At 41.6% G+C, this 26,454-nt stretch overlaps 2 protein-coding genes across 2 annotated transcripts in view; both read left to right on the top strand.

The window, feature by feature from the left end:
- The window catches only part of LOC109471660 (gastrula zinc finger protein XlCGF57.1-like), a gene marked incomplete at its 3' end in the record, with an annotated part of 92,047 nt that overhangs the window by 40,833 nt on the left and 24,760 nt on the right, over positions 1-26,454 (top strand). The window lies entirely within an intron of this gene.
- On the top strand, positions 10,654-25,629 carry LOC109471664 (fibropellin-1-like). The gene is made up of 12 exons (XM_019771000.1): positions 10,654-10,745; positions 11,184-11,588; positions 20,722-20,832; positions 21,129-21,239; positions 21,411-21,521; positions 22,026-22,139; positions 22,528-22,758; positions 23,190-23,318; positions 23,691-23,810; positions 24,323-24,436; positions 24,711-24,788; positions 25,286-25,629. The coding sequence occupies exons 2-12, from the start codon at positions 11,249-11,251 to the stop codon at positions 25,399-25,401; spliced, it is 1,575 nt and encodes a 524-aa protein (XP_019626559.1). The 5' UTR covers positions 10,654-10,745; positions 11,184-11,248; the 3' UTR covers positions 25,402-25,629.

The raw sequence follows: 26,454 nt of genomic DNA, 5'->3' as shown, positions 1-26,454 counted from the left end.
AGTGTGCAGTGTTACCACATTTGGGCATGAGTCATCACAATGGAATGCAGGGCATCAACCAATAGGCATGCAGCTTTCCTCTATTCTCCTTGCTGATTGGCTGTTGGAATTTAACAGGCTTAACTTAATTAATACCTGCTCAGATCCATTCCATACTGACAGTATGTCTGTATTCAAGTGTTTTGGTAGGTATTTCAAGCTTTCCTGCTCCAGCATTGGAATGCGGGGCATGAACACTTCTTTTTTTCTTGAAAATCAACAGTTTGCATTATGCAATTAAAAATCCTAACCAATAAAGTAGGGAATAGCTATCCAACTGTTGTAGTCTTAGTTGTATGTTACTTCATACTATAGTTATATCAATGTAAAGCATTGTTTTCCCTTGTGTTTCTCATTCTTTCCCTGCCATGTCGTAAAATGTGGTGAAGCCATTGCTGTATTTGCTCCAAAGCAAATGTCGGCCTTTCTAGTTGTAATATTTCCTTTGAGACACACGAATAAGGGGGTTGTACTTGTTTCTATAAGTTTGGTAACGGTTTAAAGTAGTTGGAGTTGGACTCTTTGTGTACGCCTTATAAAGTTTGTTTTTTCTAGTTAACGATTTTAACAGGCCAGTGGTAAACCATGGATTGCTGTTCTCCAAATTGTGGTTCTGTTTACATGTCTTTAGAGAAAAAAATTTCGTGAAGTGAGAATGAATGATTTTATTGAAATAAGTAAAAGCAGAATTAGCATCGGTACTTTGATATATGTCCTCCCAAGTTTCATCGTTTAATAATCTTTCAAATTTTTTTGTTAATACTGTTAAATCTACGTTGAGTACGTGTTGTGTTTGTCGTTATTGTTGAAACAACATTGCCCCGGCCATAGCCAGGTTAAGGTAAGCTACGTTAAGCTAACAACAACACAACCAGGGTGAAGAGTTTTTTGTTGAAATAACATTACCCCATCGTAATGGACACCGCGCGCTTCAAGTACGTTGGCTGTATAGAAGAAAATTAGTTGAAGGAGTTTTTGCTGTTTTGAAGTTTGGATCGCTGCGCATCGGAGGCCTATCTTTTTGCCGAATTCTACGATCGTTTGTTTATTGTTACCTTCGCCAAGAAGGTTATGTTTTAGTAGGCGTTCGTGTGTGTGTGTTTGTGTGTGTGTTTGTGTGTGTGTGTGTCAGCACGATAACTCAAGAACGCTAAGATGGATTGTCTTGATATTTGGCAAGTGGGTAGGTCTTCATGAGACGTGGAACTGATTAGATTTTGGGCCCCCTAGCGGCTTGTTATGGTATTGCAGCTGAACTTCCGGTTTTGATATCTCGTGATCTGGACATGCTAGGGTCATGAAATTTAGATGGTAGATAGCTCTTGTGCTGTAAATGAAGTGACATGAGTTTGAGCCCCCTAGCTGCTTGCTATTGAACTGCAGGGGCGGTAGTTGGAAATGTTTAAAGGCGGATAACTCAAGAACCGATTGATGGATCGTCGTGATTTTTGGCATGTAGGTAGCTGAAGTGATGCTTGACATAATAATATTACAATTATGCAAAAATTAATGTAATTTGCATAATTAATGAGGAAATTCTATAAATCAGCTGCATTCCATGATAGGACTATTCAAGCTTGTGACATATGTAATTAAGAACGGCAGAAATACAGGCAGATATCGATTATGCAAATGAAGACTTAATTTACATAATTAATGAGAAAATGTTATGATTACATAGTGGTAACTGCCTGGAATTTCATACTTGGGATATTTGAAAGTTGTGTGAAGGTGAACATAATTAAACATAACTTATTCAAATAAGGACCTCATTTGCATAATTTATGAGGAAATGCTTTAATGGCATTCTTTGATAAGATAAGACTGTCTTCTGTTTTAGAATATGATCAACAGATATAATTGATGCAATATAGGATCCTATTTGCACAATCAGAGGGATTGATCTATAATTTCTTATTCATAAAGGCTAACACCATTTGGCGAAGGTATGAGATCGTGGAACTCTAGTTTATTAGACCGATCTCCATTAGTTTGTACAGTTGCCATACATACTATTCTTCCTGGAGTCGTTTAACTAGAAACCACTACCGTAACAACATGGTACGGCTTAACTACAAACTGAATAAACACACACAACATGCAAGTTATACCGCGAGGTCAGAGGTCTTATTATGAAAAAAAAAACACTCATATTTACACTTTGTCAACATTTCTTCTACCACTATGATTGTAAGGGTTTGGAGGTGTCCACCACAGTTTTCAACCATTCCCGGATGTGATTCTTAATCGATGTAGGTGCGGATAGTCTGATGTGTTGTGGAAGTGCGTCATATGATTTAGTGCAGCGGTACAGAAATGTTCGTTTGGCTGAGGCTGTTCTTGGTTTTGGCGGTTTGAAGCCCCACCCCCACCCCTTTGCGCTAGGCGTGTTTTGTGTTGGTGTGTATCGTTAACTGTCTGTAATCGTTTGTAGATTGATTCTGGATTTTTGGTTGTGAGAAGTTTCTTGATCATTGAAAGTATCCCTGCGTACAATCTCTCTTTGACAGTGGACCAGTGTAGGCTTTTGTACCTATCGTCAATACTAGAGCTATACTTTGCTCCGTATTTCCGTAGAAAGACATGGTACAGGCTAGGTAAATAGTATGTTGCTTCGTTCACAAAAAGACTCTCTGACCACTATAACTACGATAGTCATCTTCAAAAAACCCATACTATACACACACACACAACACCCACCAAAACAATATCACATTGTCGAAGGCATGAGTCTTCTGAATTCTAGTTCTCTTTATTTCGGTACCCCTAAAGGCTAAAGTTCCAGGGTTCAAAAACATACATATAACAAGAGTTACGAAATCTCATACCTCTCTGAAATATGGGCTTGATATGTAAATGTAAATTGCTTCTTTAATTATGCAAATGACCTCTGCCTTAACATAATATATGCAACGTGATGTTAACTCTTGATTAACTTACAGATGTCCCAAGTACGACATTCCCATGATTCACCATTAAGAAATCATAGAATTTTCGCATTAATTATGCAAATTAGGTCATCATTTGCATAATTAGTATCTGTTGATGTTCCATCTGCCAGGTTATAAACATCACATGTATGAAAGTACTATAATCTAAAACACTGTAATTATAGAATTTCCTCCTTAATTATGCAAATTAAGTCATCATTTGCATAATTTGATTATGTACATCTCTCTCTCAGCTACCTACACACCAAAAATGATGAAAATACGTTGTTCCAATCTTTACTTATTGGCTTCCAAAGATTTCGCCCGAAAGTCGCCCTGCAGTTCCAGAACAAGCTGCTAGGGGGACCAAAGACACAACTCTTATTCCTGACAGGAAAAGCTATCTGTCACCAAAAATTAAAGTCCATAGCATGTTCAGGACAAAAGATACAAAAACCGGAAGTTCTGCTGCAGTACCAAGGTCATCCGCCACCACATCGCTGCCAATTACTACCGAGAAAGGAGAATCCTGAGAATTATACGTAGAAAAAAGTGGTGTGGGTTTGGTACCCCTAGCAGCTTGTTCTGGAACTGCAGGGCAACTTCTGGAGAAATCTTTAAAAGCCAATAAGTCCAGACAGGAACAACGTATTTTAATCATTTTTGGTGTGTAGGTAGCTGAAAGAGAGCTGTACATAAATGCAAATTTTGCAAATGAGGACTTAATTTGCAAAATCAATAAGGAAATTCTATAATTACAGTGTTTTATATAATAGTACGTAATACAACATGTAATCTATTTAATCTGTGGCAGGCGGAACATCAACAGATACCAATCGATAATCATGCAAATGACAACCTAATTTGCATAATCAAAGTGAAAATTCTGTGACTCCTTTTTGGTGCATGATGACATGTGCAAGTTTCTTAAAGGTTAACATCACTATACATATATTATATTTATGTAGAGGTCATTTGCATAATTAAAGAATAAGTTTACATGTCAAGGCCATAATTCGTGGAGGTATGAGATTTCGGAACTCTTGTTAGATGATGTACCTTCATTTGTATATAGTGTAAATCTCCTTTTGTGTTATATGCGTGTGTTTTCCTATATTATTTGTTACCTCCATGAAAAATGGAGGTATTGTTTTTGGTGTGTCTGTCTGTATGTATGTTTGTCTGTCTGTCTGTGTGTCTGTCTGCCTGTGTGTGTGTCTGTCTGTGTGTGTTTCCGCAACTTTGTGGTCAGCATAACTTCAGAACGCCTTTATGGATTATGATGATATTTGGTATGTTGGTAAGTCTTAGAAAGACAAACGTCAACGTCAAATATGGGCCTCCTGGTGGATGACCTTGGTACTGCAGCAGAACTTCCGTTTTTTGTATCTTTTGTCCTGAACATGCTATGGTCTTGATGTTTTGGTGACAGATTTCTTTTCCTCTCAGCTTGTTCTGGAACTGCAGGGCACTTTCTGGCGAAATGTTTAAAGCCAATAAGTCCAGATAGGAACAACATATTTTCATAAATCTTGTTGTGTAGGTAGCTGATAGAGAGATGTACATGATTAAATGTAAATTATGCAAATGAGGACTTTATTTGCATAATTTATGAGGAAATTCTATGATTACAGTGTTTTACATTATACTACTTTCATACATGTAATGTATGTAACCTATGGCAGGCAGAACATCAACAGATACTTATTATGCAAATGATGACCTAATTTGCATAATTTATGCAAAAATTCTATGATTTCTTAACGGTGAATAATGGGAATGTCGTACTTGGGACATCTGTAAGTTAATCAAAAGTTAACATCACGTTGCATATATTATGTTAAGGCAGAGGTCATAATTAAAGAAGAAATTTACATTTACATATCAAGCCCATATTTCATGGAGGTATGAGATCTCGTAACTCTTGTTGCTGTTTATTTTGGTTTTGGTAGCCTGAAACTTTGAAAAGTTGATAATCTTGTTGAATACAAATGTTCTTGGACAGGGAGAAGTAAATTATATATTGTTTGGGGTTCATGATTGGTCAGCACTCTGTACATCATAGTTTACGTACTAATGGTGAATTTGCCTTTAACCAAAGGCCAGCCCAATTCCAGGTGCATCTGCTTCACAGGTGTGTAAAGTGGGCATTTTAACAACAATCTGCAAGCTCTATTCTGCATTACTTGTAACTTATGGGTATTTGACATAAACATATTAGCTAGGACCTAGATTTGACAATGGTTTTAGTGTGAGTTTAAACAGATTTTATGTTGCATTGTCACATATGTCACTTGTCAGTTGAATGAAACAAATAAAGCAAATGTGACCAAGGGTAATCTTTGATTAAAGTTTCATTGCAACAAAGGAGGCGATATTAAGTTTTAAAGACTATATGTTAATCACATAATCCAATCAGGGGAGACACAAAACGCTACCGATCAAATGGATACAAAATGATGGTATCGTACATTTTCGGAAGTTTTCTAAGTAACGTAATGGTTCAGTACCAAGGCGGTGTAACGTCGCATGTAGTTATTCTGGTTACTCCGTGAAGGAGGTCAGGACATCCGGACGGAGTGTTGTGAAGAGCCGTTTTTTTCGTGTTCGCAGTCAAAACACTGGGTTCTCTTTGTTTAATCGGCACGCAATTTTATACGCCGTCTGCGGGCATGCCCGTGTTGATGCATGAATGTGTATTTTTGTCGTTGCTGCTTTCGCGGTCAATGTAATATTGCAGATGCACCCCTGCAATTATGAGGCAAAATGGAATGGTCGAGAAAAACGCGTTGTTTGGAATAGCGGCGGGGGGTGGAACTTCATGCAGATATGGTGAGGGGCCGATAAGTGGTTCCAGACGTTTTTGCCCGTGCTTAAGAGATGGTAAGTTTTTTGGAAGATGTTCGCCGCCAAAACGCATTCTTCCGTACGTAGCATTTCTGTGTAATTGGGCATGTGGTGTGCCATTATGTCCGTGATGATGCACGTCTTTTTATTTTCACCGTAGCAGTTTTGATATTGAAGTAAATGCATATTTTAGAAACATCCCTACTTTTTCAATCCTGTGGGATAGGCCGTAGGTTTAGGCAGTTGTCTGGTAGCAGAGGTTCTATAAGCAGATATTAGGTGGCTGTTGTGCATAATGGTGGCGAGTATCTTTTGGAATTGTGGTTTGCACCTACTGCGATACGTTGTCAAATGAATAATATGTAGTAAATGAAATATATTGTTATGAAAGCAGACTTTGTTCATATATTTAGATTGTCGTGTTGTTGATTTTATGTAGCCTGTGTTTAGACTACTTAGTCTGCAACTGTTTACCCAAGGGGGCGGCAAACCTCTGGGCAGGTGGCCACCAGGAGCGCGATGTTTTAGTCAGGCTAGATTATTAGACCAGGGATTTAGCCAATTTTACTATACGTTGTTACCAGTTATTAAGTGATCACACACTATTTACATACACTATTACTGTTCTCAATCTGCAAAATATAGTCACGGAGAATTGTCGCCTATTGACTTTATTTTTATGTATACCCAAGCAGTTTTGATATTGGTGTAAATGCTTATTTTTGAATCATCCCTATAAGGTCGTTGAGATCTTTCGCCGGGGTATCTGACCGGCTGTAGTAACACTAGTTCGCGGTGCTTGCCGCAACTGTTGTCTGGCCAGTCGCGCTTAATAAGTAACAGGAACGGTCAGACGGTGGGGTTGTCTTTGTTACTAGTGACACGACCATGATAGTCCGATCTTTATGTGGATGCAATGATTGTGTGTGTGTGTGTGTAATTAAAATGTACTTCGAACTTGAAGCACAGTATCTTTACACGCCCTGGGAGCAGTAATGGATTTAGGTCTTTTTATGTTTTATGATTGTGACGCGCCCTCATTGTATTAACCGTTGCCTTATGTCTGCACAGTAGGTCTGGCGTTAACGCTTGGGATTGTTTTTGTTGTAATATATAAAACTTCACGGAGGATTGTTGCCTATGGCTTCTTGTTTCATTTTAATTAACATTTAGTTTTTCTATCAGTTATCGATGACTGTGCGTCCTCCCCATGTGCGCACGGAACCTGTACTGACGGCGAGGCGAGTTACACCTGTAGCTGTGAGAACGGCTGGACAGGGAACAACTGTGATCAGAGTTAGTAATTCTTTTATTGTCATAAACGGGTTCTGTTTAGCTACTAACCTTTAGGATAATGGCATCTTTATTTCAGGCTGCCAGTGTGGTCAGATTGAATAAAAAAAATGAAAAGCAGTTGCTGTATGAGACTGAGTATAACGTACCTTTTACCAGACACTGATGACTGACCGCCTAAAGAAAACAACTGTGATGAAGGTTACTACGTTTTTTTTACTGACATACAATCACCCCGCTCATCCAAAAGAAGCTCGCTTTGATGCTGTGAATTATTGCCTTGTCTTTGTTCCAGACATTGATGAGTGCTTGTTCTTCCCATGTGTACACGGAACCTGTACTGACGGCCCTGGGAGTTATACATGTAGCTGTGAGAACGGCTGGACAGGGAACAACTGTGACCAAAGTAATTACTTGATACTTTCAAAAACATTTAAGTGCCCTGTTCAATTACTAGCATTTAAGAAAATACAAGTTTATATCAAACTATCATTGTGGTTGTGTAGATACAAAGAACTAGAATAATAAAATGGCAATATTGTATAATACTGTGTAATACTTGACCTTCATTTACCAGTTATCGACGAGTGCTTGTCCTCCCCATGTGCCCACGGAACCTGTACTGACGGCGTGGCGAGTTACACCTGTAGCTGTGAGAACGGCTGGGAAGGACAGAACTGTGATCAAGGTCGGTACATTTTTTTGACACGGATTAATATCAACGGGTGAACTTTTTGCCCATCTGTTGCTATGGGCGTTGTTACTATTGTGTTATTTTGAACCGTAAGGATATACACTATGAATTCAATGATGTTCAAGTTACTGTGTCCTAGGTTTGCCAATTGTCCGACTTAAAGGTTTTCAGTTATGACATGAGTGACCCTGACCGTCCCCAATGTCGCCATTGGAAATGCCACAAAGGGTTCAGAATCCGCCCAGACAGCGATCCTACTGCCCGCGTGCAAACACACACCAGGCCAAATGTACACACGACCTTGCCTGCCGCAGACGTAAAATAATTCCTGTATTCCGATCCCGCGCATCTGACTTGTCTTGTGCAAAAATCCACGCCACCACCGTCGCAACCTTAATTCCATCCTTTCTGAAATCGTTGCCATAAAGTTGTGATAAACGGTGTATAATATTGGTGGTGATAAACAAATTCTCTTCCTTTTTCAGGCGAACAGGTGTACCTGGCCACACAAGACCACTGGGCCTTTTATAAAGTTCGTTCGTCAGGACCCATGACCAGCGAAAACGTCAAATCCACATGCGAAGCGGCGGGGATGGGGTTTCCGTGCCACTACTCAGGTAATTCTGGGTGCACTTCCAGCTCCTCCTGGACCTCAGACTGCGTCAGGTATGGCCATACCGGTGACTGCCGTACCCACTGGGTCCTCGACAAAAAACTCTGTGGAGACATTGACCCTCGGCACTGCCTGCCCCTTGATGACACCTTTGTGTACTGTCCTCGCTGCTGGAGTGGGGATAACAGTAACAGCGCATACGGAGTGGACTATGACACTCACACCTCCGGCCTGCAGGGAGCAAACTACAACGACATGTGGGCACTGTGTGCAGGTGAGGCTTCAGCCTCGATATAGTTACACACGAGACAGATAAATGCATGCATTTTCGTCTCACTCTCTTGGGAAGTATTTGGGAAGTATAACATGTAGTAGCAAAATACATATATTGACAGGACTTCTAGCACTAAATATGTAAAGCATTGGTTCTAAATAAAACTAATGAGGATTAACCGTTTCGAAGGGTCTTAATGTAGCACATTAGTATGTGTAATTGCAATCTTGCATTATCATACATATGATATATGATTTGACAATGGTTTTAGTATGACGGAAACTGTGACAAAGGTTATAATTTGATTGTTTTATTGTAACAAAAGAGAACATATTACATTTTAAAGAACATATGTTCATTACATAATCCAGTCAGGGGTGACACAAAACGCTACCGATCAAATTGATACAAAATACAGTTTTCTGAGTAACGTAATGGTGAAGTACCAAAGGCTTTAAAGTTGTGTTTAGTTATTCTCCTTTCATTTTAATTGACATTTAGTTCTTTTCTGCCAGTTATCGATGAGTGTGCGTCCTCCCCATGTGCACACGGCAACTGTACTGATGGCGTGGCGAGTTACACCTGTAGCTGTGAGAACGGCTGGGGAGGAGAAAACTGTGATCAAAGTAAGTACCTTTAATAAACATAACATTACCCTGTTCAGTAACTAACATTTAAGACTAGAGTTCCCCGATCTCATACCTTCGCCAAATGACTGACAAATTATAGATTAGATTATTGCCCCTGATTTAAGAAATAGGAACCTAATTTTAATGAATTATATCATTTTATCATAATCTCAACCAAAAGACAGTCTTATAGAAACAAACAAGGCATTCTAGTATTTCCTAATAAATTATGCAAATGACGTCCTGATTTGAATAAATTATGTTAAATCATGTTTACCTCAACTTAACTTTCAAATACCATAAGTATGAAATTACAGGCAGTTATCATTACATAATTATAAAATTTTCTCATTAATTATGCAAATTAAGTCATTATTAACATAATCAATATCTGCCTGTGTTTCTCTCGTTGTCAATTACCAATGTCACAAGCTTCAATTGTCTTATTATGGAATGTAGCTGATTTATAGAATTTCCCCATAAATTATGCAAATTACATCCATATTTGCATAATTGTCACATAATTATATTAAGCATCACGTAAGCTACCTACATACCAAAAATCACGACGATCCGTCAACCGGTTATTGAGTTATCCTCTTTTGAATATTTTCAAGAATATATCCCTGCAGTTCCAGAACAAGCCACTAGGGGGCCCAAACTCACGTCACTTCTTCCCCAGCACAAGAGCTACCTACCACCCAAATTTCATCACCATAACATGTCTAGATCATGAGATATCAAAACCGTAAGTTCAGCTGCAGTACCATAACAAGCCGCTAGGGGGTCCAAAATCTAATCATTTTGAGGTCTCATCAAGACCTACCCACCTACCAAGTATCAAGACAATCCATCAAGGCCTTCTCAAGTTATCGTGTTGACAGACAGACAGACAGACAGACAGACACACACACACACACACACATACACGAACGCCTCTGAAAACATAACCTTCTTGGCGAAGGTAAAAATACATATAGAATACAACACGGGGTATTCCGTATCGCCCGAGGTATCGGCCCGACCACGGGTCGGATTGAGGGCGTCGGGCGATCCGACTCGCGGGAGGGCCGGGACCGAGTTTGATGCGGAATACCCCGTGTTGTATTTTATTTATGTCATACCCACCCAAGAAAAGTACCGTAAAGTACCGCCCGGTCCGGTACCCGTTATCGAACGTTATCGCGGCCCGGGTATGATATAAAAGTTTATATCATACTATCATTGTGATTGTATAGAAACAAAGAACTAGAATAAGAAAATGACCATACTGTATAATACTATGTAATACTTGACTTTCAATTACCAGTTATCGATGGCTGCGCGTCCTCTCCATGTGCACACGGAACCTGTACTAACGGCGTGGCGCCGACGAGTTACACCTGTAGCTGTGAGAACGGCTGGGGAGGAGAAAACTGTGATCAAGGTCGGTGCATTTCGTGACACAGAATAACATGAACTGTAAGAGGTATATCGTACATGGCCATACTGCTCGTGGTAACAACCCGTACTGGTAGCAGCATACTTTATATCTGCCTGGGAGCCCACTATTCTCGATGGCTTCTAGTTCTATTTGTCGCTCAATGTTGCGTCAAACGTCTTTCTTTGGGCTTTTTATAAGATGCTCAGCAATCGCTGGGAGTCTTTCCCCCTGGACTTCTAGCTACAACTTGAACACAACACAAAATACCATAAACGGATCACACTGATACAAAATTGTTGACAACTACTAACATATTTTAGAAAAAGTCACCAAGTTTGGTGGTTCTAGCGCATTCCGTTTAAACGCTATGCAACATCAAAGTTGGCGCGGCCACTTTGAGTCTACGAACCCACACCCCCAAAATCCTCTTCCTTTTTTTAGGCGAACAGGTGTACCTGGCCTCAGAAGACCATTGGGCCTTTTATAAAGTTCGTTCGTCAGGACCCATGACCAGCGAAAACGTCAAATCCACATGTGAAGCGGCGGGGATGGGGTTTCCGTGCCACTACAAAGGTAGTTCTGGGTGCACTTCCAGCTCCTCCTGGACCTCAGGCTGCATCAGTTATCGCGGTACCAGTAGCTCCTGCGGTACACACTGGGTCCTCAACAATAAACTCTGTGGAGACATTGACCCTCGGCACTGTCTGCCCCTTGATGACACCTTTGTGTACTGTCCTCGCTGCTGGAGTGGGGATAACAGTAACAGCGCATACGGAGTGGACTATGACACTCACACCTTCGGCCTGCAGGGAGGAAACTACAACGACATGTGGGCACTGTGTGCAGGTGAGGCTGCAGTCTCGATATAGTTACACACGAGACAGATAAATGCATGCATTTACGCGTCACTCTCTTGGGAAGTATAACATGTAGTAGCAAAATACATATATTGACAGGACTTCTAGCACTAAATATGTGAAGCATGGGTTCAAAAAACTAATGAGGATTAACCTTTTCGAAGGATTTTAACCTGAATGTAGCATATTAGTATGCACTGCACGAAAAACGACGTATCCGGCTCGTATACTCCCAGACACGCGCCTGGCGCCCATGCTACATTCAGGCGTGTACGACCCGTACACTTGGCGTGTCCGGGCCTGCACACGGCCCGGATACGGACCACTCAGGTGTACGGGCCGTGTGCAGGCCCGGATTCGTCCGCGCGCGTACCCGGACACGGCAGGGCACGCCTGCCCACGCCACCTGTAAATCTCCGCACACGCCCGGATACGTGACACGTACGCCCAGTGTGTGTGTGAGAGATGCATAATATAGCGGTAAGTATCACCTAATTATCTTTCAAGGTTTGGCTGCACCCAGTACGTGTACGGGCTGCACACACCCGCACACGTCGCCATTTTGCTTGTAGTCATGGGAACCGCGACCAAGGTCGTGAAACGATAAGCTTCGGGCACTTCAGTTGGGTTGACTGCGTTGCTGCGCGATGGGTGGATTGTTGTTGCTGTTGCTGTTTGTGATGTCAGACATCGGGGCGGCGGTATGGCGCGGAAGACGGGGGGTGGAGGTCTGCAGGAGGTGCTGACTGGCCCGCTCGCTGTTGTAGTTCTTTGGGGGAGCTCTTGTGCTGAATACCCCTTCCTCCGTCCTTCTCGAGATGTGAGACTCCCTGTACTCCGGGTCTGCGTCCAGCCTGGCCTGCAGTGTGTTACACACGCTCTTGCTTCCAGTAACTAAGGAAATATAGAGAAATCGAAAGACTGCTTTAATCAATTGATCTTTTGTCACCCTAAACAAGGACATTTTGTCACCCTTAACAACGCTTGCCTTCCAATAAAAAGAACAGTATAATTATAAAACACTTCCAGGCGAACAATATTCAGAAAGATACACATGTAAATTGTTACTCAAGCAACTGTGTGTGATTTTATATTTTTTCCGTTGCTTGGGTGGCAATTGTACCATTACTTGCTTACATATCAAGAAAGCGAAAAAAACAGGTACATTCAAGGAGGTTGAAAATCGGTACATTGTAATTCTGAAATATCTTGGCATCGCGGGGTATCTCCTAGCGGAGGAACAATTGAGTACTCATGCATATCAAAAAGGTTTGGTTCTGGCACGGCTTGTTTTCGCGCGTGTACGTGTAGTTAGAAATATTTGCATAAACTCAGCCTTTTTCTCCGTAAACGATGACACTTTTCACTCTTTTGTTTTGCTGAGTTCTCGACGTTTTCGGGACGGCTCTGCACATGTCTCCGACGAATAGATTCGTTGTACGAAACACAAGCGGCTGAAAACAACCAATACAAATAGTCAGCAGTAATCAAAACGTCTTATCGTACTAATGGATATTGGATATCCATATATGATGTCCAGCTCTTACTGGCAATATTGTGCATTGTGTACATAAACAATAATCAATTAGCATTATGACAAAAATTGGTCTCGTATACTGTTTACAAAGATGGATTACAGGTAAATGAGTGTTTTGCCGTACTCACCCCGGATAGCGTCTGGGGGGATACTGTGATGCGGCAGCAACTTCTTTCATGAGGAAGCTGGTCACTCGTTGTGAGGTGTTTTCAGCCTGAAGAATATCAAAGAATTTTTTTCAGTAATTCATGATTAAACGTCTTGATTTGCGCACTGGATCTGGATGTTCTTTATACTAACAGTAGCATTTCTTTATACACAAAGCTCAAACATTTTAACTGTTGGTAAAACTATAAGGGGGTAGCCAAACTAAAAACCATGGAGTTAGAAGGCTCAAATTAGTATTTGGAAAGTATTTTTGAAAGCATTTAAGTCGACAGCAAACAAATCTGCTTACCCTTCGTCTCCGTTGTACTTAACTCGTTCTCTTCGCCATTATGCAGCCGCCTTACCATCTCCTGTAAAGAGAAAGGCAACGAAATATTTAATCCAACGTCCTCGCAACATTTGCATAGCAAGCAGATATGATACCCGTTAGGTTTGTTCATCTCTTTTGTTCGAAAAGGCCTGGTCGCTTGAAAGTGTGAAAATTGCCTGCCTACCAGGCGGCTAAAACAATGAACCCAGGTTTGTGTACATAAATTAGTGTTGTGTTGAATATTCTTAAAACTAAATGCATGCTTTTCGGAACCCCACGTAGGCTCGCTAGTTTGCCTGATAATTCACTAGATCTTGCAATCGGTACTGAGAGGGTACAGGAAGTGAGGGAGACAGTTTTGTTGGGTCTACACATGGATAGGTCTCTCACATGGAACTCACATGTTACTCACATTGCGTCAAGACAATCAAGAAACATTGCCCTATTGAGAAGGCATATGTGGGCGATGCCTTTTGCAGTTTGCAAGGTTGTTGTTTGTGCACTGGTTCTGTCAGTTGTGCAGTACTGCGCACCAGTCTTAGCCAACATGTCAGACTCCAACATGCGCAAACTGCAAGTAGTGCAGAATAGGGCATGTAGACTGTTACTGAAATGTACTCCTGATACTCCTACCAGGCAGATGCATCTAGATCTTGGTTGGCCGACTGTGAGAGAGAGATTCTTGAAAAGCACTTTGGTCATGTTCTTTAAGATCCTCACGAGTCACGAACCACAAAATATTTACAACTCCCTTTTGCCTGTTCATGCATCTCACAGTCATAATACCAGATCTTCCGCACATAACTTTAGATTACCAATACCTAAGTCCAGTAGCAGAAAACGCTCATTCCTGTATCGTGCAGTCGTGCTCTGGAACGATCTACCATCTGACGTTAAGACACTGTGCGATGTTATCAGTTTTAAGAAAGCCGTTTCAAACAGTAGTAGTGTCACCTGATCCTTGACCCTTGCTCGCTACTTTTAAATTGTTTATATCTATGTGTATTTATTGTTGATGTGGTGTACATGTATGTATGTATGTATTTTTAAATGTTTCCACTATGTTGTAATTGCTATAATGTTTGAGCCTTGGAAGATTAGCCCTTCGGGGCTAAAAGGTTTCGAAATAAATGAATGAATGAATGTGTAACCACAATTTAGCATATTTCATTGTCTATATTCAAATCGTAGCAAAGCTATGATTTACTCGAAACAACTGTGTTTTCAGAGTGTAACTTGCAAAGGGCCATTCAATAAGAAATTACAAACAGCAATTTCTACTTGAAAAGTATTTATGGATGGTGGATTGTGTGCATGTCTATACCTGATACCTATAAAATTGCACAAAACAACTTACCGACAAAAGTGCGGAATGGTCCCGCTTCTTCTGACGCTTGGCCGCGGGCACGGCATCTTCCTGCTCCCCAAGCCGCTCGCGGAGATGGCGCACCTCCTCGGTCAGTTCGGAGATTTGCGTATCCATGACCTCCCGCATTTGATGCAAAGTCTCCTCCTGCTTTTTGTTGGCTTCGGCCAGTCCTTGTACTGTGCGGTTGAGGGTCATGATACTTCTGAACAGTCGTTCATTTGTAACTTATGTTCGTGTCGGAATCCCAAGCGGGCTCGTCTCGCGGTTGCCGTGTTGGGTTCTCTGTGTTACCGGAGAAACGTCGTGCGCTGTCGTTGTCCTGTCACTTCTACCGTTGCGGAAACTACTAGTACTTCGGTAAAATCCACGGGGCGAAATGTTGGATGCCATTTACAAGCGAAAGGATAAACTAAATCAAAGAAGCGAAAAACTTGGGGGGATTGTAGGAAACAAGGATCGAAGTCATTACCATTACCACATACTTCAAAAGATATTGGATTCGAAGCCGCATTGGTCAATCTCGTCAGTATCTTAACTCTCATTGGTTAGTTTCAACCAGCAAGATGCGGTTGGTCAGCTGGGTGCATGTGGCTTTGGACAAGACTACAACACGCTGGCTTACAACTGTCACTTTTGATTTACATTTAGATAATACAATGTGCACGTTGTGCTCCCTAAATTATGGATGATACTGCAAAAGTTGTAAAGCGGAAGAGAGAGACCAAGGCAGTATTGCGGGCACTGTGATCAAACACTGGGGTATCGCGCGTTTTATAGACATAAATAAACTGTACTTCGTAAACGCGGTGGGGAAGAGATCCTGTGATTTTACTTGCACTATTAAATTCTTGACGAGCTAATAGTATGTGAATAACACACTACCCTCCCCAAAAATGTACGAAATGTTATTCTCAAACATGTCTGAATGTAATTCTCGACAATAGTCCACTATAGAAAAAAAAACACGGGCCGCGCGTGGGTACGCCATGTTTTCTTTTGTTTCAAAGCCAAGACGACATTTGCCAACGCCTAAAACTTTAAAAGCGTCCAATTTCTTCATAAACCTTGTATGTAACATGGTACCAATGTATAATGTAATAATACTGAACGCTGTTTTTAAACGCTTCAATTTTTCAGTGGGAAGGGTGTTATTTTCAAGTAGTTGGTTTCCATAAGTCTTCGTTTATAAATGTTACTCTTGTCGGTATATCTCATGTGGCACTTTCCCCGCTAAACTGATATGCGGCCTTTGAAACCCCCCGATCCTCAATTCACACAGTTGCAAAATAGTCTACGGTGCATCCTCATTGTTTGGCAATACTTGCGGCGTGTGACGTGTGCTGGCCCGTAAATCCCCGTACACACGACTAATTACCAGGTGTCCGGGCGTGTCCGGAGGAGAAGGGGCTGCACGAGCAACCTCCATTGAGGAGCTATGCAGAGCGTACCATGGAGGTTGCTCGTCCAGCCCCAAGTGCTACCTCTGCAGAGCTCCGCGACAAAACAAGTCAATTCGCTGGTTGTCGTCACCGTTGAGTTTTACTTTTAAATCTTTAAGCTCTGCGTTCAAAAGCTATGCTTTATAACCGACGGAACTAGGGTTGTCCGTGCAGCTCCATGGAGCTCTGCGAAGTCTTGTTTATTTGGGAGAGCCCCTGGTACGTTACAAAGCCTAGCAGTCACATTGAACTGGCTTATTAAAAATCTACGGAGCTCTATACAAAACTGACGCCAGCCATCGAATTGTTTTGAACGCAGAGTTCAAAGATTTTAAAGCAAAACTCAACGGTGACGACAACAGCGAATTGATTTGTTTTGTCGCGGAGCTCTGTATGCTTTATAACCGACGGAACTAGGGTTGTCCGAGCAGCTCCATGGAGCTATGCGAAGTCTTGTTTGTTTGGGAGAGCCAGACAACTGAAAACTGACGCCAGCCATCGAATTGTTTTGAACGCAGAGTTCAAAGATTTTAAAGCAAAACTCAACGGTGACGACAACCAGCGAATTGACTTGTTTTGTCGCGGAGCTCTGCGGGGGTATCGCGGAGGGCTGTACGAGCAACCTCCATGGAGGAGCTCTGCAGAGCTCCTCCATGGAGGTAGCTCGTGCAGCCCCTATTGGTCCGGAGGTATCACACCGCACACGCCGTGGCCGATATTTCCTGCACACACCGGGACACACCCGGGCACGCCAAGTTTCACGGGACATATGCAGGTCCGGAAACGTCCGGATATGTCGTTTTTCAGGCAGTGATGTGTAATTGCAATCTTGCATTATCATACATATGATATATGATTTGACAATGGTTTTAGTGTGACGGGTTACAATTTGATAGTTTCATTGTAACAAAAGAGAACATATTACATTTTAAAGAACATGTGCTCACTACATAATCCAGTCAGGGTAGGCACAAAACGCTACCGAGCAACTGGATACAAAACGATTGTGTCGTACATTTTCGGCAATTTTCTGAGTAACGTAATGGTGAAGTACCAAAGGCTTTAAAGTTGTGCTTAGTTATTCTCCTTTCATTTAGTTGTTTTTTTCTGTCAGTTATCGATGAGTGTGCATCCTCCCCATGTGCACACGGCAACTGTACTGACGGCGTGGCGAGTTACACCTGTAGCTGTGAGAACGGCTGGGGAGGAGAAAACTGTGATCAAAGTAAGTACCTTTAATAAACATAACATTACCCTGTTTAGTAACTAACATTTAAGAAAAGACAAGTTTATATCAAACTATCCTTGTGGTTGCATAGAAAAAAAAAAGAACTAGAAAGGCCGACATTTGCTTTGGAGCAAATACAGCAATGGCTTCACCACATTTTACGACATGGCAGGGAAAGAATGAGAAACACAAGGGAAAACAATGCTTTACATTGATATAACTATAGTATGAAGTAACATACAACTAAGACTACAACAGTTGGATAGCTATTCCCTACATTATTGGTTAGGATTTTTAATTGCATAATGCAAACTGTTGATTTTCAAGAAAAAAAGAAGTGTTCATGCCCCGCATTCCAATGCTGGAGCAGGAAAGCTTGAAATACCTACCAAAACACTTGAACACAGACCTACTGTCAGTATGGAATGGATCTGAGCAGGTATTAATTACGTTAAGCCTGTTAAATTCCAACAGCCAATCAGCAAGGAGAATAGAGGAAAGCTGCATGCCTATTGGTTGATGCCCTGCATTCCATTGTGATGACTCATGCCCAAATGTGGTAACACTGCACACTAACACAGTAATACATTTGCTATAACACAGCCAAAAAACTCAAATAAAACCATTCTAAAAGCCTGTATCACAATAATTTAAAAAACGCCTAGGGGTATTTGCCCACTGTACCTCCATACCAAATTTCAGGACCTTAGGCCCTAAAATGAAGAAGCTGAATCCATTTAAAAAATGGCAGGAGAAGGAGGAGAAGAAACATCAGAAAAAGCAATATGGTTTCACCACACCACTTCGTGGTGTGGTGAACCCATAACTAGAATAAGAAAATGACCATACTGTATAATACTATGTAATACTTGACTTTCAATTACCAGTTATCGATGGCTGCGCGTCCTCTCCATGTGCACACGGAACCTGTACTAACGGCGTGGCGCCGACGAGTTACACCTGTAGCTGTGAGAACGGCTGGGGAGGAGAAAACTGTGATCAAGGTCGGTGCATTTCGTGACACAGAATAACATGAACTGTAAGAGGTATATCGTACATGGCCATACTGCTCGTGGTAACAACCCGTACTGGTAGCAGCATACTTTATATCTGCCTCGGAGCCCACTATTCTCGATGGCTTCTGCATGGCCCGACTCGTATCTGTTGTTTAAACTCTTCGATGTTCTATTTGTCGCTCAATGTTGCGTCAAACGTCTTTCTTTGGGCTTTTTATAAGATGCTCAGCAATCGCTGGGAGTCTTTCCCCCTGGACTTCTAGCTACAACTTGAACACAACACAAAATATCATAAACTGATTACACTGATACAAAATTGTTGACAACTAATAATATATGCCAAAAAATAGTTACTCGAGCAACTGGATATGATTTTGAAAAACGTCAGACGTTTCAGCTAGTATCCACTAGCTTTCGTCAGTGACTGAGAGACCAGAGGGGAAGGCAGGTTTATATACACAACCTGTTGATTGATATGCAAATAAAGTGAAGACAAATTTTTGGAAGTCGAAAAAGGAACAAAAGTCAGACAAGTCAAGACAAGATGATGCAAAACCTAGTGCCAACGGCTACTCCTCAGCTATTTTCCACCACCTACAACACAACCAGGGTCACTCTTTCAAACTCGAGTCCACGGATGTCTTAGACCGCGAAACACGCTGGTGGGAACGGGGTGTTAAAGAGGCAATATATGAAAGAATGTACAACCCCACCCTCAACAGGGAAGGGGGGCTACGGGTCGATCTTTCCGGGACTTGGGATTTGGCACTCCCAGCCCCGAGGACAGACAACACTTAAGCTCCTGTCCTGTATAACAGGAGCTTTCAGACTAATTTGCATCATCTTGTCTTGACTTGTCTGACTTTTGTTCCTTTTTCGACTTCCAAAAATTTGTCTTCACTTTATTTGCATATCAATCAACAGGTTGTGTATATAAACCTGCCTTCCCCTCTGGTCTCTCAGTCACTGACGAAAGCTAGTGGATACTAGCTGAAACGTCTGACGTTTTTCAAAATCATATCCAGTTGCTTGAGTAACTATTTTTTGGCATATCGTATTACCTGGATGTCTAACCTTCATCGACGTAACTAATAATATATTTTAGGAAAAGTCACCAAGTTTGGTGGTTCTAGCTATTGGTGGTCGTTTAAACGCTATGCAACATCAAAGTTGGGGCGGGCACTTTGAGTCTACGAACCTGCACCCCCCAAAGTTCTCTTCCTTTTTCAGGCGAACAGGTGTACCTGGCCACACAAGACCACTGGGCTTTTTTTAAAGTTCGTTCGTCAGGACCCATGACCAGCGAAAACGTCAAATCCACATGCGAAGCGGCGGGGATGGGGTTTCCGTGCCACTACTCAGGTAATTCTGGGTGCACTTCCAGCTACTCCTGGACCTCAGACTGCGTCAGGTATGGCCATACCGGTGACTGCCGTACCCACTGGGTCCTCGACAAAAAACTCTGTGGAGACATTGACCCTCGGCACTGCCTGCCCCTTGATGACACCTTTGTGTACTGTCCTCGCTGCTGGAGTGGGGATAACAGTAACAGCGCATACGGAGTGGACTATGACACTCACACCTCCGGCCTGCAGGGAGGAAACTACAACAACATGTGGGCACTGTGTGCAGGTGAAGCTGCAGCCTCCTCATACTGTAGTTACACACGCATTACGTCCTACACTCTCGATGATGACTGGTTATTTATTCACATAAATATACAGTTTAAAAGTCTGAATTGCCGACTTCGTACAATTTAAAATCATGAAGAATATTATCAATACAGACTACACTACAGCTACACACTCTCAGACCCATAACTGTTCGATTTACTAAAAGCTCGATCTACTTTTTCAAATTGTGTCATATATGTTATATGCCATATAAAATATAATATCAACAGTACGATAAAACTGTTTGGCCAGCATAGCATCCGGTATGTTACAGAACTTTCGTATCGTTCAGCAAGTGTGTCAAAAATTTTCAAAGGCTGTAACGGTGTATGTAATTATTCTAGTTTCATTTTGATTAAATTTTAGTTTTTTTTTCTATCAGTTATCGATGAGTGTGCGTCCTCCCCATGTGCACACGGAACCTGTACTGACGGCGTGGCGAGTTACAACTGTAGCTGTGAGAACGGCTGGGAGGGGAACAACTGTGATCAGAGTTAGTATTTGATTCTTTCATTGTCATAAAAGTGCTCTGTTTAACTACTGACCATCAGAATAACGGCATCTTTATTTCAAACTGCCAGATTGAACAAAAAATGAAAAGAAACTGCTGTATGAGACTGTTTTATAATAGTCATGTACTTTTTACCGTTTTTTACCGACGGCTGACGGCCTTAAGAACAACTGCGATCAAGATTACTACGGTTGTTTAATGACATACGATCGCCCTACTATGTAGTTGACATCCAACAGAAGCTGGCTCTTTGCTGTTATTTTTTCCTTTTTTTCCAGACATCGATGACTGTGCATCCTCCCCATGTGCACACGGAACCTGTACTGACGGCGTGGCGAGTTACACCTGTAGCTGTGAGATCGGCTGGACAGGGAACAACTGTGATCAAAGTACGTTCTTGATACTTTCATAAATATAAAAGTACTCTGTTCAGTTAATAACATTTAAGAAAATACAAGTTTATACCAAACTATGACTGTGATTGTAGAAATACAAAGAACTAGAATACGAAAATGGCAATACTGTATAATACTGTGTAATACCTGTCCTCCAATTACCAGTTATCGACGAGTGCTTGTCCTCCCCATGTGCCCACGGAACCTGTACTGACGGCGTGGCGAGTTACACCTGTAGCTGTGAGAACGGCTGGGGAGGAACCAACTGTGATCAAGGTTCCTACATTTCTTGACATAGATTAACATCAATGGGTGAACTGTTGGCCCATATTTGTTACTATTGGGGAATAAATACCTTGAGCAATCTTGAAAATCGGACTTATATGTATATACATATGCCCTAAGACTTCTGAAAAGAAACATCAAAAGTTATATATGGTGTATTAAGACAATATTGGAGCTTGTGGGTAAAAGATATCTGTACAAGAAGCAATATATAAAAAATGTACAAACCCACCATTAACAGGGAAGGGGGGCTACGAGTAGATCTCTCAGGCACTTGTATTTGGCTCTCCAAGTCCGAAGGACAGACAACAGCTCATGTGGATACTAGCTTAAACGTCTGGCGGTTTTCAAAATCATATCCAGTTGCTTGACTAACTGCTTTTTGGCGTAATTATGGGCTATATCAATAAGCATGAAAGTTCATCTGAGCTGTAAAATTTTAGCGTGGTATTCATCGTCATCAAGAAAAAGTGGAACTTTTTGTTCATGTTTCAGACATTGACGAGTGCGCGAGCAATCCTTGCTGGCTGGGAGGGACCTGTCTGGATCACGTGAACGGCTACAGCTGTGTCTGTCCTAAGGATACTACCGGAAAGAACTGCGAAACTGGTAGGGTCTCTAATGCATCATTATACTGCTTTATTATATTATAAAAACGATGGATCTTGGTTGTACTCAAACAGCACCCTAACAAACATGAAGATGCGTATGATTATGCTTGACTACTATTTGTTCATCGTTTTTGCTTTTGTCTGTCCGTTTCTATCATTTGCCTCTGTCTAGACTTGCTTCTGTCTAGACTTACGACAGCAGGGAAACCGTTTGTTTCCGTACCGGAACTGGGCCACTCTACTTTTAAAAAAGCATTAGAAAACTGGTGTTTATCGTTAGAGTCGATCAGGTTGACTCTAGTTTTACACATATGTGGACAATAACATACTTAGTAGAAAAAATTTAAGTGTATGCTCATTTAAAAATCATTTAAAACAAATTGCAGTGGCTTTTGCGGGAGAGTGTTACCAGTTCTCCTCCACCGCCGCTGCCCACCCTGACGCGGCCCGAGCCTGCCAGACCCAGAGCGGACACCTGGTGGATGTGAAGGACGGGCAGCAGCAAACTTTCCTCGCGGACACGATCGCGGCTTCCACCGGAGCCTCCACATGGCTCGCGCTTAAAACAGCACCAACCGAACCGGTGTTTTTCTACAGTAACGGAGCTCCTTTTTCTGGTATGAAGGACCCATATGCAAGTTTAAAATTAATCGATTGGGGGATCGCTATTGAAAATAAGTATAATCCTTGAAAACACTTCTAAATGCTGAAACTGATCTTGATCCTTGTAACTGCTTGGACATTGGTTTAACCCTCTCTAAACTGGGGGGGGGCGCTAATGTTGCTCGCGCCAACTTTGATGCCCGATAGTATCTGAACTACTTGCGCTAGAACCACCATTATTGGTGACTTTTCTTCAAATATTGTTTGCAACAAGTTCATATAAGTGTGTTGACTTAAACATTTTTCGTTTCACGTTTCAAGTTTCACTTGAATAATGGTAATGGTATTTTCTTGCACGTTTCTACCCGGGAGGCTGCATGATGCTTACTAATCACCAGGCCATTGCAGTTTAAAGTAATTTTTCTTATTTGTTTTTCATTTTAAGGCCCCCTGGAGTGGTTACCAAGCGAGCCGGCTGCTGCATGTGACCTGTGTGTACTCCTCGACAGCTCCGGCAACTTCCTGGGCAAGACAGCACCGTGCACGGACCAGCACAACTACGTCTGCCAGGACGGTAAAGCAATAAGACGTGCTTTTTTCACCTTAATTAGTAACATTCTAGGCAGGATAACGCTACGTAGAACAATTAGCAAAAAAAGACACTGAAATATACGATGATGGTACTAATGATAATTTAATGCCCACCACAAGGACATGAATGAAAATGTTAATTGAGCTGAAAGCCACGATGTTCAACCAGAATAGGGCAGTTCATGGTTTGTACTGCGTACGTGCCAGCTCGAGGTTAAAAGTATAAGCCCCAAACTGGCAAACATTTCTTGCTTGGGTCATGTCCAGGTGTCTTTTTCCTATTCCTGGGGCATGTATAATTGATGTATGGGCAGTTTCACACCTTAAACTCATTGATGAAAATCTCTCATTCTAGTCCTGACGCTGTGCGGACAGAACGTATGTCAGAACGGCGGCATCTGCACCTCCTGCTTCGGAGACTCCGCCGCCTTCTGCCAGTGTCCTCCCGGGTTCGACGGAAAGACTTGTGAGATAAGTAGGTATTTCAAGACGCTACTTTTCCCCAGAATTTCAAGGTCATTATGTCTTCTTTGAAAAAATGAAACTATCGGAACAAAATATACAAATACAGCCAAGCCATAAATAACCACTCGAGAATTGGAAGATTAATACTAGTAACAATTACTCGTATAGACAGCTGCAGGGTCATTAATGCTACTACAAATCCAGAGTTAAACCAATAGCTGTCTGTACCAAAAATAATGACCCTAACATGTCAAGAAGACGATAAAAACCGGACGGAGGTTCTGCTGCAGTACCAGGGAAACTTGCTAGGGAATCCAGAATCTAATAATTTCTTTGATAGGTTAAGACCCACCTGCTAAATTTGATGATGATCCATATGTAGCATCTTTAGTAATTGTGATAAACCACATACTAGTACATACAAACATACGTAGTACATACTGCCCTATATAAACCCTATACGAAATGCAAAACATAACCTTTTAGGCAAAGGTAATAACCTAATTGTTTACATGTCAACAGGAGTTGGCGTGTGTGCCTCCAACCCATGCCAAAATGGCGGGAGTTGTCATGACGACGTCAACTCCTACCACTGCGTCTGCCCAACCGGTTACCAAGGAGACCACTGCGAGTCAGGTATGTGGGACAGGAATATGGAACGCCTTTTTTTCTTGCCGACCTTCTGTAACTCCTTAGCAACCGTTCTCTTGACCCATCCCAGCATCGCTTTCAGCACACATTTCACAGCTTACATTCCAGAGGGAAGTTCAGCAACTGATACAATTTGATCAGTAACTTTTCTTTCCTTGAATTGCATAAAGTAGTTTATAAGAGTGTCTGACTTTTACAGCTAAGCTGACAACACATTCTGTTCAAATATTTTTTCATGCCTTCCTGTTATTTTATCTAGACACGAACTGGTGTTCCGAGGTCCAGTGTCCGAATGGTTTTGTCTGCCAGGACTTCACGTTCTACTTCCTCTGCGCTCGTGAGTACATTTTTCACATTAATATAATAGTTATCACAACATTCCGTTCAAATCGTTTTCAAGCAGCCTGTACAGTTCAATAGCCTGAAATCAAGTCCTAGTTTTTCAATACCCAAAAGTTAGTCTCAAGTATTGCAACATACGCGTTTTTCTCATAACATGGTAAATGTGGATTTTTCTTTATATGAAAGATGAAATATTAATAAATACACAGATTAATGTCATGATAGTGATTTCAACTGACCATCCATTTTTAATTTTCTGACAAGTATTGGTACATTTTACGCAACTGGCAATTTCTTCAAACACATACTGGCAAGTACTGCACTATTAGTTATTATATCTTTGTTTATTGCTTTGAAAACCTGTTTACAAAAATGCCCCTTAAGGACTGTGTGCACGTAGGTATAGTACTTAATCATCTTAGTTTACGATCATGATGTCGAGTTTATTTCCTTTGCTTAAAATAAAAAATCCCTGTACATGTGTGCATCTAGACCCCTCTCCCGTCGCCCGCGGGTTTCCGTACCAGTGCAGCAGCGCCTCCTGTCCGGACGGCATGTACTGCACCCAGGAGGGCATGGCAGCCTTCTCCTGCAGGCCTGAGGAGTGACGTCGTGACCGAACCCTCCCACGTGACGACCAGCAGCCAATGGCTGCCTACATGCGAGCCTTGAAAGTGTGCTGAGTTTTGTTTTTTGTCTGATCTAGTCTTACTAGAGTTCCACGACTTCATACCTTCGCCAAATGATGTTAACCTTTATGACTGATAAATTAAAGATTATTCCCCATGATTATACAAATAAGATAATTTGCATGAACTACATCAGTTGATCATATTCTCCACCGAATTATTTTAACAAAGAAGGCCATTCTGGACAAAATTTCCTCATAAATCATGCAAATGAGACCCAAATTTAAATAAAACAACATTAATGATGTTCACCTTCGCTTAACTTTTAAAAGCCCAAATTACCAACAAATTATGAAACCAACCCATTTAGCTGTTCTTGAGTTATCTTGTTGACCAAACAGACAGAATGACAGAATGACGAACGCAACTGAAAATTTAACCATCTTGGCGAAGGTAACTAGAGAGAGTGGATATTAGATTCAATAAACACCAGAAAAATCATATTCTGTAGTTTCTGTCCATTTTTGACTCACTCATTTAATACTGCAGTGTCGATTGTACATGTTTGCACTTTGTTTGGACTTTGATATTATTGCATGTGAAAACACCTCTAGTGTGTGCCATTTAGCTCTAGACGTTTGTGGAGCTAGGAGACACATTTGTATCTTTTGAAGTAAGCTAAATAGTGTCATAATAGAACGAACCGTCCAACAGTTGACACACGGACGTCAGGAGTCCAAAGTTCAAAGTCCACGCGTATCCAGAACCGTGCCTGGGGCAAATCTGTAAATGTTTATTGTACCTTTTTTTGTTGTGTGGCGCTGTTAATATAAGTTGTTAACTTGAGTGCAGCGTCACACTGTCCTTGTTATGTCTTTATGTTTTGATTAATAAAAAAAACTATATTCTTGGATACGCGGGGACTATCCAGAACCGTGCTGCCTGAGCCTAACCTTGACCGTGAGCATAGAACTAAATAGGCCTAGACCTAGATGATGATGATGATGACTAGATGAGCACCGTTCTTGATGC

Source organism: Branchiostoma belcheri, unplaced genomic scaffold (assembly GCF_001625305.1).
Source record: "Branchiostoma belcheri isolate BF01 breed outbred unplaced genomic scaffold, Haploidv18h27 scaffold252, whole genome shotgun sequence".
Lineage (NCBI taxonomy): Eukaryota > Metazoa > Chordata > Leptocardii > Amphioxiformes > Branchiostomatidae > Branchiostoma > Branchiostoma belcheri.
Note: the sequence above shows the minus strand (reverse complement) of the source record. Positions and strands in the feature narration are given on the sequence as shown.